This window comes from Physeter macrocephalus, unplaced genomic scaffold (assembly GCF_002837175.3).
Source record: "Physeter macrocephalus isolate SW-GA unplaced genomic scaffold, ASM283717v5 random_235, whole genome shotgun sequence".
NCBI lineage: Eukaryota > Metazoa > Chordata > Mammalia > Artiodactyla > Physeteridae > Physeter > Physeter macrocephalus.
Window position 1 is genome coordinate 30,710 of NW_021145521.1, and position 18,800 is coordinate 49,509.

General features: G+C 53.4%; 2 protein-coding genes and 1 long non-coding RNA gene across 4 annotated transcripts; 2 read left to right on the forward strand and 1 right to left on the reverse strand.

Annotated features, from left to right (window-relative positions):
* Positions 1–3,214: 3,214 nt before the first annotated feature.
* Positions 3,215–4,376, forward strand: SYCN (syncollin). Its single transcript, XM_007114597.2, has 2 exons — positions 3,215–3,609; positions 4,262–4,376. The coding sequence occupies exons 1-2, from the start codon at positions 3,215–3,217 to the stop codon at positions 4,269–4,271; spliced, it is 405 nt and encodes a 134-aa protein (XP_007114659.2). The 3' UTR covers positions 4,272–4,376.
* Positions 4,377–5,869: 1,493 nt separating this feature from the next.
* NCCRP1 (NCCRP1, F-box associated domain containing) lies at positions 5,870–8,680 on the reverse strand. Its single transcript, XM_007114590.1, has 6 exons — positions 8,407–8,680; positions 7,744–7,806; positions 7,607–7,658; positions 6,856–6,957; positions 6,137–6,281; positions 5,870–6,010 (listed from the first exon to the last, which is right to left on the reverse strand). The coding sequence occupies exons 1-6, from the start codon at positions 8,678–8,680 to the stop codon at positions 5,870–5,872; spliced, it is 777 nt and encodes a 258-aa protein (XP_007114652.1).
* Positions 8,203–15,238, forward strand: LOC114484969 (uncharacterized). 2 transcript variants are annotated; one of them, XR_003678390.2, is made up of 3 exons: positions 8,203–8,471; positions 11,404–11,533; positions 14,902–15,238. It is a non-coding gene; the product is annotated as an uncharacterized lncRNA (long non-coding RNA). The 2 variants fall into 2 exon arrangements; XR_003678391.2 differs by having other exon boundaries at positions 11,421–11,533.
* The last annotated feature ends 3,562 nt before the right edge of the window (positions 15,239–18,800 follow it).

Here is an 18,800-nt window from a genome sequence, read left to right on the forward strand (position 1 = left end):
GCGTCCGGAGCCTGTGCTCCGCAACGGGAGAGGCCACAACAGTGAGAGGCCCGCGTACCGCAAAAAAAAAAAAAAAAAAAAAAAAAATCGGTGGATGTTTTTTTAAAAAACCTGCTGTTCTTCCCACTGCATTCCCAGAGTCCTTTGCAACGCCCCTGTAATAGCTCTTTTCACGTTGTGTTCGAATTATTGATTTACCATCTAACTTTCTGAAGGGTTCATGGGTTTCTCAAGGGCAGGACATTTTTCCATTTGAAGAAAAAAAATGTGCAATAAGGAGATGTTTGTTTTTCTACTATTTGTCCACTATGTGTTATCAACAGCGAGGAAACTGTTTCTGGAGGAGGGTGCCTGGTGGGTGCTCATGTGCTCATGCCTGATGTGTGCATGGAGTTTTGTGATTTTGAGATTTCATGGGGCGTAGGGTGGGAGCGGTTGAGAACTGGGGTTCTGTTGATGATGGTGGGCGTGTGATTCTGTTGGCAGGATATTGTCTGGGACTGTGTTTCTCTGGCACTGTGGTATCAGGCATGTGTCTACATTTGATGCCTGTAATCCTCTAGGATCCACCAGTGAGAATCATTGACCATCAGTGGCTGACTGTGTGAAGGGGTGTCCCTACCCTGTGAACCCATGTGTGTGTCTGTGGACTGGGGATGCTGTGCCCATGCCCCGGATCTCCGTGCGTTCTCTCTGATGCTGGCTGTGTGCTGTGGCTCAGTGGGTCCTGCGTTCCTGTCCCTGGTCTGCCTCCATGTCAGGGTCTCCTCACCATTCCATGTTGCTCTCTGTGTCTGAAGCTCATGGCCCTCCTGGGTGTCTGGGGCTCTAGGTGATTGTGTCCATCCCCAAGTCCGGTGGCCCTTGCAAAGCTGGAAGGGTGGGGACTCTGTGTCCCTGAAGTTAAGGAGGCCCGCTGGGAAGTTAGCAGCTGGAGATAAGATTTCACAGTCATGAGAGGAAAGGAGGGAGAAGGATCCAGATTTGGTCTGGGGCAGGGCCAGGCCAGAGTCCAGGGTCTCAGAATCATTACAAGAATAGTTCTAGGGACTTCCCTGGCAGTCCAGTGGTTAATACTCCGAGCTTCCACTGCCGGGGGTGTGGGTTCGATTTCTGGTTCAAGGAACTAAGATCCCGCATGCCATGCAGTGTGGCCACAAAAAAAAAAAGTATAGTTCTAATAGCTCCTGTTAATTTTGCACATACCATGTGCCAGGCACTGTACTTCATGCTTTATAGTTATACTGTTTTTATATTATATTTATACTGTCATTTATAAATATAACTATATTTATACTGTTGTATTTATTCAATATTACAATTATTTATATTATATTTATAAATAATTATGTGAATTGTTCCTAATGTTTTTGAATAATATTCTATTAGTTATAAATTATATAGTAATTTTAAATTATCATTTTCTATTATCATATTCTATTATCCCATTGAAGGTAGGAAGAAAAGTTCAGAGAGGTGAGTTCACTTGCCGGAGGTCACTCAGCAAGGTGACAGAGTCAAAATTTGAACCTAGTTCCAAGTGTTTCCAGCCTTTGTCTCGTAACCATTGCATTACCCTGGTCAAGGCGGAAGACAGCATCTGGGGGACCAGGAGGGAGCAGTGTTAGCTGGGTGGCCATGCATAATAGCAGATTGTTGTCAGTGTCGCATTGTGCTGGTGTGTGTTTATTGAGCCTTTATCGTGTGCCAGACACCGTGCTAAAGGCTTTCACAATAAGAATACGGCAAATGCTCACATGACATTTAGCAAGGGCCCTACTCTAAGTACTGTTATGTGGATTAATTCATTTACTCTTTATACCAGCATCCTGAGATGGATACTGTCCTTGTCTCCATGAGGCCCTGAGGTGGAATCATGTGTGAAAGCTCGTGGAGGAGCTGGGATCTGGCTCCAGGCAGCCTGGCTCCATAAGCTGTTCCTTTAGCCCCCATACTTTCTATTATCCCTTGTAATCTTCACAACAATCCTATAGTGTAGGAAGAAATATCACCCATTTTACAGATGAGGAAACTGAGGCCCAGACTTGGACTCACCCACAGAGTCACAGACTTGAACCACTGTCTGTCTGATCAGCTTATCCACACACCTGACCCTGTTCCTGTCTGGTGGGAGGCCAGGAACTCCAAAGAGCCTCTGAAGGGCCTTGGCCAGACTCCCAGATGCCAGGGGCCCTGTCTCTCTCTGAGGCCCCAGCCTCCCTAACCTTCCTGTGCAGCTCCTTAATTTTGCCTTTGGCTTGTGCCATTTCAGCTTGCTGATTAGTAAGCAGTCATGTTACAAAAATTGTCTATTTTCCCCCAGATTAGGTTTTTATTTGTTTGTTTGTTGCTATACAAAAGGTTTAAGTTTTATACAGTTCAACAGGTCCTTTGTTTATATTATAGATGCAAGATTTCCAATCTTGGTTAAGAAAATCTCCTAGCTCCTTGGGAGTGGGAATGCCAGGCAGTGGGGTTGCGGGGAGGCAGCCTCTTCTTCCTTCTCTCTCCTCCTCCTTGGCTTGTCCTTCTTGGAGTGGGGACTGGGGGCGGGGTTGTTTGATATCTTCTTGTCCATTTATAAGCCCTCTTTATATATTATAGCTACTAATTCTACGCTGTCCCAAGTGTTGCAGAATTTCCCCCAAGCCTTTTGTACATTGCCTTGCAATGGTTTTTGTTATGCAAATATGTCTAATATCTTAAGATTGGTTAGGATCTCCTGCTCCTGGGGAGGTGGGAGGGGGGTCTCCCTCCCCATCTCTCTCCCCCCTCTTCCTTCCCTTCCAGGGTCTCTCTCTCCTTATCTCCAGCTTCTCCATTCCCAAGGGCCTGCCTCCCGGGAAGGGGACCTGCCCAGCGCGGAGGCCCAGCTCCCCTCCCCCTCTTTGGGCCTCTTGGTATTTGGAAGGGGGTTGTCCATTCCTTGTCAATTTTTAAGAGCTCCTCCTCCCTATAACTATTAACCCTATGCTACCCTCTGTATTACAAGCCACTGGTCCTGTCAGTTGCCACATTAAATCTTAAGCTGCTGAGTTTTATACAAATAAGCCCGTCTTGTATTCATCTGCTGTGGGTTTCCGACCTAGGTTGGGAAGACTCTCCGCTCCTAAGCGCCCTCCTCTTCCCTCCCTAAGTCCTTATCTCGCAGCTTTTCCCTTCCCACGGGTCAGGAGCATAAAAGGGCGGGAGGGCGCTGCCCTGCAGTGTCGACATGTTCCTTCTGTGCTCACTGCTGCTGGCCTTGGCCCTGGCGGCCGTCCCCGGCGTCCGAGGCGCCTGCCCGCAGCCCGCCGACCTCAAGAACGTCAACGGGACGCGCATCTGCGCCAGGCTCTACGACAAGAGCGACCCCTACTACGATCTCTGCTGCGGCGGCGCCGAGCTGTCGCTGGAGCCGGGCGCCGACATGCCCTACCTGCCCTCTGGCTGGAAGAACACCATCTCGTCCCTCGTGGTGGCCCCTCGCTGCGAGCTCACCGTGTGGTCCTCTCGCGGCAAGGCCGGCAAGACGCGCAAATTCTCGGCCGGCAGCTACCCGCGCCTGGAAGAGTACCGCCGCGGCATCTTCGGGGACTGGTCCAACTCCATCTCCTCGCTCTACTGCAGGTGCCCGCCCGCTGGCCCGCGCCCGTAGGGACCCGGCCCCCAGTCCGCACATCCACCTGCCTAGCTCCCAACCGAGCACCCGGGCTCCAGCCCCATCATCCAGACCGCTGAGCCTCTGACCCAAATTGGGCGTCCTTAGAACCAGTCCCGGAGGTCCCCCTTCTCCTGCCCCACGCCCCCTCCCCAAGCCCATGCCCCTTGGATCTCCCAGACCCAGCTCTGGGACTCCCAGATTCTAAACCTGACCCAGACCTCAAGACCCCAGACCTAATTCTAGAAATACCCTATCCAGCCCTCGTGCTCCACCCTCCTAGACCCTCTAGATTAGCCTTGGCCCCAGAAACCACTTCCAGAGCCCCTGTTAAGGTTCTGAAACCCCCAGACCCAACTTTGGAGGCCCCTGAGCCCACCCTGGACTCACATATCCAAGCTCACAGACCCGGGCGCCCTAAATGTAGCCAGGGCACCCTCTAAAACCACCCCACCTGTCCCTCTACCCCCAAGAACTCCAAGAGCCCCCAGCCCCAAACTCCCAGGCCAGGATGCCTAGCTCCTGAACTTGGAGTCCAGCCCGGGACCCCCACCCCATCTCAGGCTTCTAGAACCCCTCCCACCTGGCACCCCCTGGTAATAATTTTTGATTCTGTGGCAGGTGCTTCTGATACCTTAGCAGTCCCTCATCTCCATCCCCCGCAAAGTGCTGAGCCCCTCACCTGGCCTTGTCCGTGGCGTCTGCTGAAGTCCGCAAGACCCAGAAGAGAGCTCACCGCCTGCCTCCACCACCCTGCCTTCGCTGTAATAAAACTGTTATGAACTTGTCCCTGCCTGCCATCTATTTGTGCCTGGGACCCAAGCCCATGCAGTTGTGGGTCAGGATGGAGGAGAGAGCAGGGTGGTCAGGCCTGGGTCAGCCCATACTTGGGACAATGCCGTGGATGGGGACACACCCATAGATTCCGACATGGATTTAGGTGTGGACACACACACCCCCCCCCGCCCCGCACAGGACATCTGGGTGACATGCCATGGTATTGCCGGTTGATTGTTAAACATTGAAATGCTTCCCACACTTTTTGGTGGATAGCCCTTCTCTGAATGCCCCCCAGCTGTTCACGCCTGCCGGGACCTCCAGACTCCCTCAGGATTTATGAATAGGACAGTAGGAGGCCTTCAAGGACCCTGCTCCAGGCTAGGGCCAGGGTCTGTTTTGCAATCTGGCCACAGCCCAGGACTTGTGGGTTGTGAAGTGCTTTCAGTGCCCCTCTACCCAACACATGGAGAACACTTTAGTTCTAATTTGTATATTTTTGAAAATTTGAATTTGCAATTTACTACTCCCAGGGATAAGGGTCCTTGATGGGTACCTGGGTTTGGGGGCTCTGGAGGAGTGAGAGAAGAGAAATGGGGGGTCTTGGGGGGAGAAGAAGTAGGGGGACAGCTCTGGGGGATGATAACTTGGGATTGGAGGAGGAAGGGAATCTGGGGGGATTCTGAGTTAAGACACATGGGAGAAGAGGTAAGTGGAGAGGCTACGAGGCCATAAACTGGGGACATGTGAAGAGATCAGAGGTCAGGGAGGTACCGGAGGATCAAGGATTAGAGGATGTGCAAGTTGGAAAGTGGGAAATGAACGCAGTGAAGTTCTTTTTTTTTTTTTCTGGCCACCATGCACGGTATGCGGTATCTTAGCTCCCCTACCAGGGCTCGAACCTGCGCCCCCTGCAGTGGAAGCACAGAGTCGTAAACACTGGACTGCCAGGGAAGTCCCTTGGTGAAGTTCTAAGGATCAAACACCACGGAAATAATCAGCATCCTTGGGCACATGTATTTATTCATTCAGTCAGCAAAGGTTTATTGAGCCCCTACTATCTGTCAAGCACTGACTCAGGAAGAAGTGGCCACTGCCCTTATGGAAAATGCCAGAGAGTCAGACATTCAAAGACGTGTGAAGATGTCAAATGAGAAACCAAGGGTCAGGCAGGATTACGGGGGCATAGGAGGTGGTACGTGATCCAAGAGCAGCTGAGGGGTCATGAAGGTCTAGAGGGATCAGGGAGGTGCTCAGGGAACATGGTGAAGCATAAGGGTCAAGGAGTTGCTAAGGGTTAGGGACTTCTAAGGGTCAGGGAGCTGCTGTGGGGTCAGAGAGATGTTAAGACGTCAGAAGTGATAAAGGAACAAGAAGATGCTAAGGGCTCAGGGAGGTGTCAAGGGGTGGATGGATGTGACAAGGGGTCAGAATGGGCCCGGAGCCAGCCAATCACTCCCTGAACTGCACAGACACAGAGGAGTTGGTCACCCTCGTCCGCAGCAGCACACCGCGCTCCATCCGGTTCTTGGTCTTGTGCAGGAAGAGGACAAAGCGGGCGCCAGGGCCGTACTGGCGGAATACATGGGACACCTGGGGCAGCACCAGGGTCAGGAAGAAGTTCTTATGAGGGACCCATAAACCCTGCTCTCCTCCCTCTGTAAGGTCTTGGGACGCGAAAGCATGTGTGCGGGTGGCAGACGGGGTGAGGAGTCTCACCTGGACCCAGTGGCCGGGGTGGGGGGGCCTCTCCCAGAGGTCCGGGGGGGGCACGTGGGGCTGGGCGATGACTGTGCGGCGGTCAGCTGCCAGCAGCCAGACGTGCAGCTCACACACACAGACGTCCAATCGGCTGTCCTCATACCTGGGGGTGGGGGCCAGGCCTTCAGCTGCCTGCACTGCCCCTACCTCCCAGCCCCAAACCCCGGCTCAGTCGCCAGTCAACGCACACTCGCTGGCACCCACTTTGTGCACCGGGGCTGGGTGGTGCTGGCACCACAGCAGCGACCAAGACAGCCCCACACCCCACCCTCATGGGATTCGTGGTCCAGTGGGGGAGGTGGACATGTCACCAGGCAGTGACAAACAGGAATGGTCAGGGCCGGGATGGGGGAAATCCGGGGCACTGGAGGATAATGCATCTGACCCAACCTGGGGGCGGCCGGGGGAAGGCTTCCTGGTGGAGCCACACATACCGACTCCTGAAGGAGAGAGGGGACTTCGCCTCGAGAAAAGAGGGTAGCCAGCATCCAGGGCAGAAGGAACAGCCTCTGGGCTGGCACACTGCAAGAACGGAAAGACTCAGAGAGAAGGGGCCACAGAGGTGGGCAGGGCTGGGTCCTGCAGTGGCAGGAGGGTCTCTGGGAGGATGGCGTGAGGCTTGCGCTTCAGGGAGCCCCTGTGTGCGACCTGGCTGGGCAGGCCGGTGGGGCAGAGGCACATCCCAGTCCATGACCGTGATGTGTGGCTGCTTAACATCGAGCAGCTCCTCCCACAAGCCCTCCGCCAGAAGGTCCACACTCTGCTGCTTCACGGTCCAGCTGTGAGAGACAGCACGGGGCGGGCGGGGTCTGCCATCTGCCGGGACTCTCCCAGGCCATCCTGGCCCCAGCAAGCAGGACACCCTGATCATTGCACCCTGGAAGTGATGTCAAGGGTACCGGCATAAGGGCACTGAGAGCTCACTCAGCCTACCTCAAGGCCTCAGTTCCCCTGAACTCCTCTGAGGGCAATGCATCCTGAGCCCCGTGCTGCAGATGGGGAAACCGAGGCTCACAGAGGGAAGTGACTTGTCAAGATCGAGCAGCAAAGAAGTGGCAGAGCTGGGATCCCAACCCAGGTGCCTGTGACTCTGAGCCTCTGAGTTGCACCATCCCACCCACGCCGTTCAGAAGCAGGGCCTGGTTTAATGGCAGATAGCTGGTGGCCTGGGTGACCCTCCCCCTCCCACGGAAAGAGGCTGAGCACAGGAACAATATTAACTGCTATTTATTTAACACCTACTATGTGCAGGCTACTCCCAGCCAGACCCTATGGCGTGTGTTTTATGGGCATTCTCTTATGACTAACCCTGTTTACAGAGCAGGAGACTAGGGCCCAGAGAGGCAAAGACCGTTTCTCCGGGTCCCACAGCGAGGAAGTCCGGAACAAGGAATCACAGGCAGGCCACCGTGGGTCCCGGCCACTCACCTGAGGCCCTGCTGGAGCTTCTCTGTCTTAATGTGCCAGCCGCGGACATTGCCTGGTGGGTGGACGAGCAAAGGATTAGAATGTGCCCATTCTCCAGGGCCGCCCCCTCAGCACCCGGCTAGCCGCACAGCGCTTACCCAGAGTCTCCAGGGGTTGCTGTGTGGGACCAGTAGGGGGCGCTGGCTCATAAACGTTGATGCCTGAAATGCGCAGGGAAGCGGAGCCTCAGGCGCGCTGCAGCTGCCCCCCTTCCGAATGCTCCTCACCTTCTAACCCCAGGGCGGGCTGGAAGAGCAGGAATCAGTGCCCTGCCTGCCAGACCAGACCAGCCAGGCAGGGGTGAGTGGTGAGTCATGGCCCTGGGAGAGCCCTGAGAATGTCCTGGAGGCGGAGGGACGATGCTCGGAGAGGGAGGGCGTTGTGGTGAGACAGAGACACAGGGCCAGAGAGAGGCACCAAGGAAAGAGATAGAATATGGGCGGAGGGAGGGAGGGAGAGATACAGGGTGAGACAAAGAGACACAGGGAGAGCTAGGCGGAGACACATGACGTAGAAAGAAACAGAGATGCAGGTGGGACAAAGAGACACAAGGAGACAGAGAGAGGCACAGTGACAAAAAGGGACAGAGAGGGATGTAGAGGGATAAAAAGACAGAGGGACACTAATAGACAAAGACGGAGAAACAGAGTAGAGAGACAAGCAAACAGACGGAAAGAAGAAGAGACAGACGGTCTGGGTGAGCGAGCCTGGGGGAAGAAGACGGAGACGCCTCCAGCCCCGCGCGGACTTCTGTCCCGCACCCTCGGGGTTGGGAGAGCGGAGCAGGTTGCGGTAGAGCGGCCGCTGCGGGAAGAGCAGCTTCCAGGTGAGGCGCGGGGGCAGCTCCAGGCTCCCGCCCGGCGGCGCCCACTCCTGTAGCAGCAGCTGCTGTGCATAGGCCTCGGTCGGCTGCTCAGGCGCGGGGAGCCCGGGGGTCTCGGGGGCCGCGGGCGACGGCGGCGACGGCAGCTCCTGGGTGCTCGCGGGTTCCTCCATCCCGCCACCGAGCGCCGGTCCTTCCCGCACCTCCTCCATCCGTCGGGTCTAGGCGACTGTCCCGGCTCCTCTGCAGGGTTCGGGGTTAACCCAGGGCGGGAGTGGGCCGAGCGCCTCGGCTGGCATTTAAGCGAAGGGTGTGTTGGGGGAAGGATCTGGGGCCCCAGGCCCTACTCCCTCAGATCCAGCAGTCCAGGTCACAGCGCCTCCTCTTCCCAGACTGTAGAAGTCCGGGTCCCGGCCCTGCTCCGTTTCCCCAGCCTCCTGCCCCAGTTTCCCCAGGGCCAGCTGAGGATCCAGACACCAGCCCTGGGAGAGGGGTTGGGACCAAGGCGCTAATGCCAGGGCTCCGGGGCACATCCACCTCTTTAAGATCCCGCATGGCAGGATTAGAGGTTAATTAATGAAGCCCCCCTCTTCCCACCCGCCTCAGCTAGGCAGTAAGGGGTGGGGGGTGGGAGGGTAGGTCCAGCCTCCGCCAGTTCCTCCTCTGCCCTGACAAGGGACACAACCTTGGGACCTGACTATGTTCTGGAAACATAGTGGGGATGCAGTGGAGGTCAGAGAGAGAGACCTGGAGCCTGAGATGGGGAGTCACAGAGGTGGGGAACAGCAGGGAGACACTGAGATAGCACCAGAGAGGGAAGCAGCAACCCCTTCTGGGTATCAGGGTGCCTTGCATCCCTTCCTGGGGCTGGGGCAGGTGGCACAGCTGCCAAAGCCTCCTCCCTCGGAGGTCATAGGGAGTTTGGAGTGAGGATTGGAGTGATGGTAGGGGTAGGAGGTCGGGGTGCAGAGGAAGTGGGGTGGCAGAGGAACCTGTAGGGCCAGACGCCCACAGCCACTTTCTGCCCGTGCCACATCCCACACCCGGCCCCGGTAAGCACAGGCTCAGAGTCCCACACAGGTTACCAGTAACAAGTGCCACAGTGAGCGCTTTCTGCTTGCTAGGTGCTGTCCTAAGCGCTTACAAGTTCATTTCATCCTCTAACGACGTAGGTGCTACTATTGTGGGCGTTTTATAGGTAAAAGAAAGAATAGAGAACGTGTGTGGAGCTGCATGTTGGCCCAGGCGCTCCAGCACCCGCCTGCACACCAACCCTGAGTGGGGAACTGTTGTTATCCCCATTTCACGGATGAGGAAACAGAGTCCCACCTCACAGGCCTGGTCCCATACTGCCCCAGATAACCCCATATGCTTCCACGGGTGCTTCCTGCCTCAGATTCCTGCAAGACCCTGAGAGACACACACTGCAGACATACAGAATTGAGCTCACACCGGAATGATGATGCTTGAGGAAACTGAGACTCAGAGAGGTCTAGTAACTCACCCAAGGTTGCACAGCTGGTATGTGGCGAGTTGGACACAGAGTCTCAGTGAGATACCCAGGGATTCAGATTCAAACTGCCCCTAGAGAGAAACACTGGCTCAACACAGAAACAGACAGGAGAAAATGGTTACATTTATTGTCTGTCTTTAACTCATTAAATCTTACAACCCTGGGAGGTGGGAACTGGTAATAGTACCTCCATTGACAGATTGGGGAACTGAGGCAAGAGAGGTGAAGTGACCTATCCTGGGAAGCTTGGGAATCAGCCGGGGCCCTGGGAGGAGGGAGGACCCATGGAAGCGGGCAAACCAACTAATGCGCAATAGCCCCGCTGAACCCGGAAGTCTCCAGGAGATTCCCAGACAAACCCTCGCAGAGCCCACAACACACGCACAACCGGAAACACTCCCTTGGCCGCTACAAGCACACAAACCCACACCCTTGTCTGGCTGCCTGCCCACCTGTCTTCATTGGAGGAGGAGGAGGAGGAGGAGGAGGGGGAGGGGGAAAAGAGAGGGAGGAGGAGGAGGAAAGGACAGAGGGAGAAGGAGGAGTGTTTGTCTAGTGGACTCAGAGCTGTCCCCTGGTCAGAATCCAGGGCAGGGAGTGGCTCGGAGCCAGAAACCTAAAAAAAAGCGCAGCAAGTCTATAGAATGGGGATCAACACCCCTCCCCTGTCTGCCCCCCTCCTGCCATGGTGTCCACATTATCTCCCTCCTGGGGTCCTCACCCCCTTCTCTTACACACACACACACACACAAACACACACACACACACGCCACAGCCAGAGGGGTCTTACGAAAGCTTAAACCCAAGCGGTCACTCCCCCACTTAAACCCGCCATGGCTCCCCAGTGCAGGAGAAAAATCCCAGCTCTTTGCCAGCATTAGACACCCTGGATTTCTGCTCCCTGATCTCTCCCGTCTTAGGGACTTTGCTCAGAAAGTCCTTTCCACCCAGAATGCCCTTCCCTCTCACCCATATCCCCATACTCAGTGGTTCCCAAACTTCAGGGCTCATTAGTTTCACCCAGGGAGCTTATTTTAAATGTGTATTTTCAAGCCCCACTCCCAGGAGTCTAATTCAGTCCCTCTGGGTCCCAGAATCTAAAATTTTAGAAGCACCTACCCCATCATTCCATAAACATTTTTACTTAAATCTGAGGGATCCAGGGGCACAATCAGGGCCATACAAAGCCAAGTGTCTTCAACATCAGATCTGAAACGTCTCCTTTCTCCACCTTCTGAGCGGTAAAGTTCCCAGCGTGGGGACTCAAGCTCTGAAAGGCTGTTTTTCAAAAGGGCCAAGGCCTGGATGACCAACACAGCACGCCTCCCCGCAGCCACCTCTCATGTGTCATGAAACATTAAAAAGTACGAGCGATGGTGTGACCACTTTGGAAAACAAATTGGCAATCTCTTATAAAACCAGATATGCTCCCACCCTAGAACCCAGCCATCCCACTCCTGGGGGATTTAGCCACGGCCACCAAAAGACCCACACTCAATGCAGCTTTCCCGTGATGACTCCAGAGCAAGCCCACCCAAGTGCCCGTCGACAGGTGAGTGGATAAACCAGCCGTGCTATGTCCACACTGTGGGAGGCTCTCAGTAAGAAAATGGAATGACTAGCCAAACATGCAGCCACATGGATGAACCTAAAAATCCTCACACAGACTGACAAGAGCCCCGCAGAAATGAGCACGTACCGTGTCATTCCCTTTCTAGAAAATTCTGGACAAGGCAACAGTAATCTAGAATCAGAGAAACAGGTTGGTGGTTTCCTGGGCTGCGGGGCAGGGGCGTGGACTTTCTGGGGTGAGAAAAAAAGCTCTATCTTTCTTTTGTGTGTGTGTATTTTTTTTATTAAAAATTTTTTTTGGTGGCACCCTAGGGCATGAGGGATCTTAGTTCCCCAACCGGGGATGGAACCCATGCCCCCTGCAGTGAAGGCGCAGAGTCATAACCACTGGACCACCAGGGAAGTTCCCAAAAGTTCTCTCTTAATTGTGGTGGTAGTTATATGGGTGTATACATTTGCCAAAACTCATCAAACTGTACCTTTAAAATGGGTGTGTTTTCTTGTGTGTAAATTATACCTCAATAAGAAACAAAGGGCTTCCCTGGTGGCGCAGTGGTTGAGAATCCGCCTGCTGATGCAAGGGACACTGGTTCGTGCCCCGGTCCGGGAGGATCCCACGTGCCGCGGAGCGGCTGGGCCCGTGAGCCATGGCCGCTGAGCCTGCGCGTCCGGAGCCTGTGCTCCGCAATGGGAGAGGCCACAACGGTGAGAGGCCCGCGTACCACAAAAAAAAAAAAAAAGAAAAAAAAAAGAAACAAAGCAAAAAGGATATGGTAACTCTCTCCACGTACAAACAAGGAAATAGCAACAAGCCTATTGAGTGAAAAAGGCCAGATCTAGAATAGTGGGCTTCATAGGATACTATTTGTGTGAACAAAAAATATATATGAAGAAAACAAGGATCCATAACTTCCCATTGCCCTTTCTACCTTTTATTCTTTTAACAAATACTTATTAAGCGTCCACAGGGGCCAAGGCCTCTGCATTGGGGATATAATGGTGAAAGAACAGACAGTTTCCTGTCCCCACGGGGCTTCCTCGTGGGAGAAGGGACAGGCTTCAACAGTTCAACAAGTAACTAATTGACAAGCAGCATGAAATGCTTTGATGGTGAAAAAAGGTTGTGATGACAGGGAAGAGCAGTGGGTGGGAAGCCTGTTTTAGCTGAGGTGGTCAGGGAGGGCTTCTCGGAGGAGGTGACATTTGAGCAGAGACCTGAAGAAGAGGGAACAGCAAGTGCAAAGGCCCTGAGGTGGGACCAGGCATGGGGCATTTGGGGAATAGGAGGGAGGCCAGTGTGGCTGGAATGGAGGGAACGCAGGGGAGATGAGATCAGAGGATGGGGGGGGCAGCCTGTAGGATTTATCTAAGTGTAATAAATGCAAAGTGAAACGATGGGGAAGTTTTTCGCTGGGAAGTGATGAATTGATTGCTGGCTGAGTGAGGGCAGGGAGGGGGCAAGGAAACAATGAGGAAGGAGATGCGGTGGGCAGGACCAGGGTGGGGCCATAGAGTGACTGGTTGAGGACAGATTTAATATATTTGCTGATTTGACAGAGAGGAAAGGCTTGATTGGACTTGAGGGTTGAGCAACGGGCAGAAGAAGGTGGCACCATTTGCAGAGAGGGGAAAACGAGGTCAGAACAGATTGAGGGCGAAGAGTGGGCAGGAAATCAAGTATTCTATCGCAGGTGTCAATACTGGACATCTAAAGGGGTGATGGGAATTCCCTGGCGGTCCAGTGGTTAGGACTCCGAGCTCTCACTGCCGAGGGCCGGGGTTCAATCCCTGGTTGGGAAACAAAGATCCCACAAGCTGCAACAAAACAAAACAAACAAACAATAACAATAATGGAGCACTTACTGTGTGCCTGGCACTATGTGCTCTATGTCTGTTAGTCAAATGCACCCTCTAAGGTAGGTATTATCATTAAACCTATTTCACAGATGAAGAAACTGAGGCACAGAGAGGTGACGTGTCCTGCCCAAGGTCACACAGCCAGAAAGTGGCAGAGCTGGGATTTGAACCCCCGCTGTCTGGCCCCAGAGTCTGCATCCCCAGGGAGGGGAGGGTGGCCCAGGTTAGGGTCCAAGCTCCTCATGCTAGTGTCCAACTCCCAGCATCATGATCCTTTTCACCAACCATCTGACCATGGCTCTGCTCTCCCTGAAACCCTTCCCGGCTCCTCAGACCGCCCCCCCCACCCCCAGATCAGATTCTAGTTTGCAGCCCCATTTCTAAGTCATCGAGTTGGTCCCAGTGCACCTCAACCCCACCCCTGCTCCTCTCTTTACATCCCAGCAGCTCTGAATTCCACTCATAAGAAGACTCAGGGCTCTCGGGAAAATGACAGGATGAAGCCAGTGCCGGGCACGGTGCCAGGGAAGCCTGGGTGGGCTCAGTCTTCTGCCCGAGGTGGGAAGTCAGGCTGGAGTCTGCTGCTCGGTCTGCCCCATCAGACAGTGGATTCATCTCCTAGGGCTGCTGTGACAAATTAGCACACGCTTGGTGGCTTAAACAACAGAAATGTATTCTCTCATGGTTCTAGAAGCCAAAAGTCTGAAATCAAGTTGGCAGGCAGCACTCACTCCAGAGGCTCTAGGAGAGAAGCCTTCCTCGCCTCTCCCAGCTCCTGGTGGCAGCCGGCTTTCCTTGGTTTGTGGTCGAATCACTCCAGCCTCTGCCTCCGTGGTCACATTGCCTCCTTTGCTCTCAAATTTCCCTCTGTCTCACTCTTATAAGGACACATTGAATTTAGGGCTCTTCCGGATAATCCAGGATGATCTCATCTCAAGGTCCCCAACCTAATTATAGCTACAAAGACCCTCTTTCCAGAAAAAGGTAGCACTCACAGGTTCCGGGGATTAGGATGTGAACATATCTTTTGGGGGGACCATCAGTCAACCCACAATGGACAGGGATCCCTCACAGGGCAAGAGCAAAATTGGAGGAGGCAGGAGAGCCTGGTTCAGTGGTTCTCAAGTTTGTGTGTTAGAACAGGAAAAAAAAAAAAAAAAAAAAGGATCGTGTGTTGGGATCCTCTGGAGGGCTTGTTAAATGCAGGCTTCTGGGCTCCACACCCTTGCGCCCACCCGCGAGGTGATGCTGCTGCAGATCTGGGATCTTGGTGGTGAGAAGCAGAAAGCTGCCTGAGCTCAACAGTCCTCACCCTTATTCCGTGTGTCCTTGGGCAAAGGACTTTCCTTCTTTCCAAAGCTTAGGCTATAAAATGGGGCTATCTTCTCCTCCCCACAGTGCTACTTGAGGTGGCCCACTCTTTCCTTCTCACCCACTGTGAGTCCCATATTTTTGCTGGGCCTTGACCCTCCAACTTCCTTCTCACCTCAGGACCTTTGCACATGCTGCCCCTTCTGCCTACAAGGCCTTCCACGCCACGCCTCCAGTGGATGCCTTCATCTCCATTCAGATGTCATCTCTTGCGGCTTCCCTGGTGGCGCAGGGGTTGAGAGTCTGCCTGCCAATGTGGGGGACATGGGTTCGAGCCCTGGTCTGGGAGGATCCCACATGCCGCGCGGAGCAACTGGGCCGGTGAGCCACAACTACTGAGCCTGCGCGTCTGGAGCCTGTGCTCCGCAACAAGAGAGGCCGCGGTAGTGAGAGGCCCGTGCACCGTGATGAGGAGTGGCCCCCGCTCGCCGCGACTAGAGAAAGCCCTCGCACAGAAACGAAGACCCAACACAGCCAAAAATAAATAAATAAATAAATTTTAAAATAAAAAGTTTAAACAAAAAAACCCAAATGTCATCTCTTCATAAGGCACACACCCTTCTTGCTTTATTCTACCTAACAATACATCTCGGTGATTGTTCCCTATTGGTTCATATACAGCAACTTGGGCCCTCCCCCACGAGGTCAATTTCCCACCCCCTGCCACACCGTGTTCTTTCTTTCTTTCTTGAACTGAGTGTGGTTTGTAAATACCTGTGAGTACATGGGTATGTTCACTTGGTCATGAACTGTGTCACCCGGTGAGAATGTCAACCTCACCAGGGCAGGGCCTTGGGTGGGTTTGTTTATTATTTGTCCTCAGCTCAGGGTTGACACTTACTGGTTGCTCTATTTGCCGAGCAGAGAGGGCAAGAAGGCCGGTCCCGAACAGGAGAATGAGGCCCTGTCCAGCCCAAGAACCACATCCAACCTGCGCAAGTCTAGCTCCCACGGCTCCTGCTGCAAAACCAGTATCACCCCAGGAGCATCGGCGCGTCCCAGGGCCCAATCCTGCTGGTACAGAGAAAGAAAGGGGGGGATGTCCTGGAGGGCGGGCATCAGGGCTTGGAGGAGCAGATGGTGGCTTCTCCACCAGGGCTGCAGGGGATGGGAGAGCCCAGCCAGGTCAGGTGTGGGGTGAGGGTGGGAGAAAGGTGTGCTAGGTTGGGTGCCGCATCCCCCAAATATAAACCACTGGGCTCTGAGGTGGGGATATGTGTTGAGCCAGCTTCACCCTGTAGGGGGCGACAGAGAGGTGGGGATGAGTTGGGGTAGAAGGAAGGAAATGAGAAGGGGTGGGAGGAGAGGAGGAGGAGGAGGGACGCTGGTAAGGAGGAAAACAAAGAGACTTCGAGACAGAGTGATGAAGATGAAGACAGAAGGAAAGAGAGGTAGAGAGAGCTAGAGAGTCTGAAGCAGACAGACAAAAAGAGAGATGCTTATGGGGACTGGGATGGTGTTGATCAGATCCAGGGAAGGATCCAGAGGCTCAGAGATACCCACAAGGCATTACCTGGGACAGAGGGCAGGTGGGAGTCCAGGGGCAGGCAGGGGAGGCGAGGCGTACGCACACCAGATAAATTTGCCAAATAGAAAGTATGTGCAAGGTCTCTCCTGTGGCATTGTTTAGAACAGCAAACAGCCGCAGGCTGAACGTCCTGAATGTCCATCAACAGAGGCTGTTACAGTGAATCAAGGTTCACATGCGTCACGGAATACTACCCAACCATTAACAGGAGCGAGGCTGCTTTTTATGTACCAACTGGGATCAACCACTAGAATACACTGTTAGGTCGCAAAAAAGCAAGGTGAAGAAGGATGTGTACAGTATGCTAACATTTGCGCAAAGTGGAACATATATCAGTATATGCACGTAGGTATTTCCTGGTGTATGCATACATTTCTGAAAGCAGATACAAGAAACTTGCATCAGTGGCTGGCTCTGGGGATGGGGACCGAGAGGCTGGGGATGCAGAGGAAGGGAGTTTGGCTTTGCAATTTATTCCCTTTGGAATCTTCTATATTTTGTACCATGGGCTTCAGTTATCTGTTCAAACACTAAATAAGATTAAATGATAGAATAAGAAAGACAGAGGGAGACAGAAAGTCGGGGATAAAGCTGTGGGGAAGAGAGGGATGGAGGAAGAAAGGGAGAGAGAGTTTAACTCTGTTTAATCCAGTGGTCCCCAAAGTTCTGTAGATGTCTTTGGTCATCCGGGGAAAGGCTGTGAGGGGTCCTGACCTCCCAAATGACAGGCCAGGACCCTATTTGCTGCCCCATTTTGTCCCCCCAGGCCTAACACTTCTCAGTCTTCTCCTGGAGTGGCCATCTCTCTTCCGGAGTCTCCTTTTTTGGGGTCTGGCCTAGTTGAGTTGACTGGTGGCCCTGGAAGACAGAGGTTGACCCTTTCCTGTTGAGACCTGTGGTCCCTCAGGTGCGGTTGTAAAGGGAGGTCCTGCTCAGTCTTCAGGAGGCTGTGGCATGGTGATGGCTTTGAACCCTGCCTCTACCACTTTCTTGCTGTGTGACCTCAGGCTGGTGACTTCGAGTCTCTGTTCCTCAGTCTCCCAGCTATAAAATGGGACAAGGAAGGTACTTCCTCGGAGGGCTGCTAGGAGGGTTGTGTTAGTTTCCTGGGGCTGCCATAATGAATTGTCACACACTGGGTTGCTTAAAACAGCAGAAATGTATTCTCTCACAGTTATGGAAGCCGAAGTCTGAAATCAAGGTGTCAACAAGGACTTGCTCCCTCTAGAGCTTTAGAGGGAGAAGACTTCTTTGCCTCTTCCTGCTTCTAGTGGCTCCCAGTGCGGTTTTGCTCATGGCCACAGGACTCTAATCTCTGCCTGTCTTCACAAGGTCTCTGGGTGTCTCAAGTCTACCTCTGCTTTTCTCTTATAAGGATATTTGTCACTGGATTTAGGGCCCACCCAGATAAGCCAGGATGACCTCACCTCAAGGTCCTTAATCACATCTGCAAAGACCCTTTTTCCAAATAAAGTCACAGTTACAGGTTCCACGGGGACACATCTGGTTTTTTTGGGGGGGTGGGGGTGGGGAGGGGACACTAACCCACTACAGGGTTAAATGAGGTAAAACTAGGAGCTCAGCAAAGCGCTGGACACAGTAAGGTTTTGATGAATGTTAACTATTCCCTTGATTTTGCTTGGCCCACATGATATTGTTAAATGTTTTTCATAAGTTGTCTACCTTTGAGATTCAAGAGCTTTCACATGAAAATGAGGATCTCTTGAGGAAAATCAGAACATTTTGCATCATTGGACCAAACCCCCGCAAGGCCAAGGAGCCCTGCGAAGTGACCGATCTTTGAAGGGGCGTGTGTGTGGCCACTTCCCCAGTCCCCAGTGTCACCTGCCTGGCCCTGGGGTCCCCAGTCCCCAGTGTCACCTGCCTGGCCCTGGGGCATCAGAGTTGGAGCCTCCTGGGCCAGATCTCTCCTGCTCACTGTTGCAGCCCCACCGCTCAGCCTGAGGCCTGGCTCAGAAAGCCAGTGAGGGACCCAGGACTTCAGGCCTGGCCCTTGTAGGCTGTGTGACCCTGGGTAGGCCCTTCCCCTCCATGGACCTCAGTCTCCACATCTGTGAAATGGGTGGGGGAAGGTGTGAGATGATTCCTGGGCCCTTCTCGTTGTGGGGCGTTGGCAGGAGGCAGGCACGAGTTTGAGGTCACCAATGACTTACTGTGGCAGATAAACTGCCATTCTCAATCCTGGCTGCACGTTAGAATTGCCTGGATAATTCTCATTTTATATACCTATGACCAGACTCCAATCCGCACCAAAGCGAGTTGCCCTTTGCTCACAGAACAGACCTTCAGCATGGCCTTCAAGGCCTTTATTCCTCCCAAGAGCCCTCTCTCATTCATTCATTCTTTCCCTTTAGCCCACTCCTTCCTTCTTCCATTCTCCTCACCGGGAGCCATTCTGTTCCGTAAATGAGTCTCTTTTTTTGGTCTTGCCAAATGAGGACTCTTCTTTTTTTTTTTTTTTTTTTTTTTT

What these genes read in the sequence shown, in the direction of transcription:
- SYCN (XM_007114597.2), top strand. Translation starts at nt 3,215, where the DNA reads ATGTTCCTTCTGTGCTCACTGCTGCTGGCCTTGGCCCTGGCGGCCGTC.
- NCCRP1 (XM_007114590.1), bottom strand. Translation starts at nt 8,680, where the DNA reads ATGGAGGAGGTGCGGGAAGGACCGGCGCTCGGTGGCGGGATGGAGGAA. An exon ending in GCAACCCCTGGAGACTCTGG is followed by an intron (nt 7,659 to 7,743) that starts GTAAGCGCTGTG and finishes TCCACCCACCAG; the next exon opens with GCAATGTCCGCGGCTGGCAC. An exon ending in ACCCCGGCCACTGGGTCCAG is followed by an intron (nt 6,011 to 6,136) that starts GTGAGACTCCTC and finishes GTGCTGCCCCAG; the next exon opens with GTGTCCCATGTATTCCGCCA.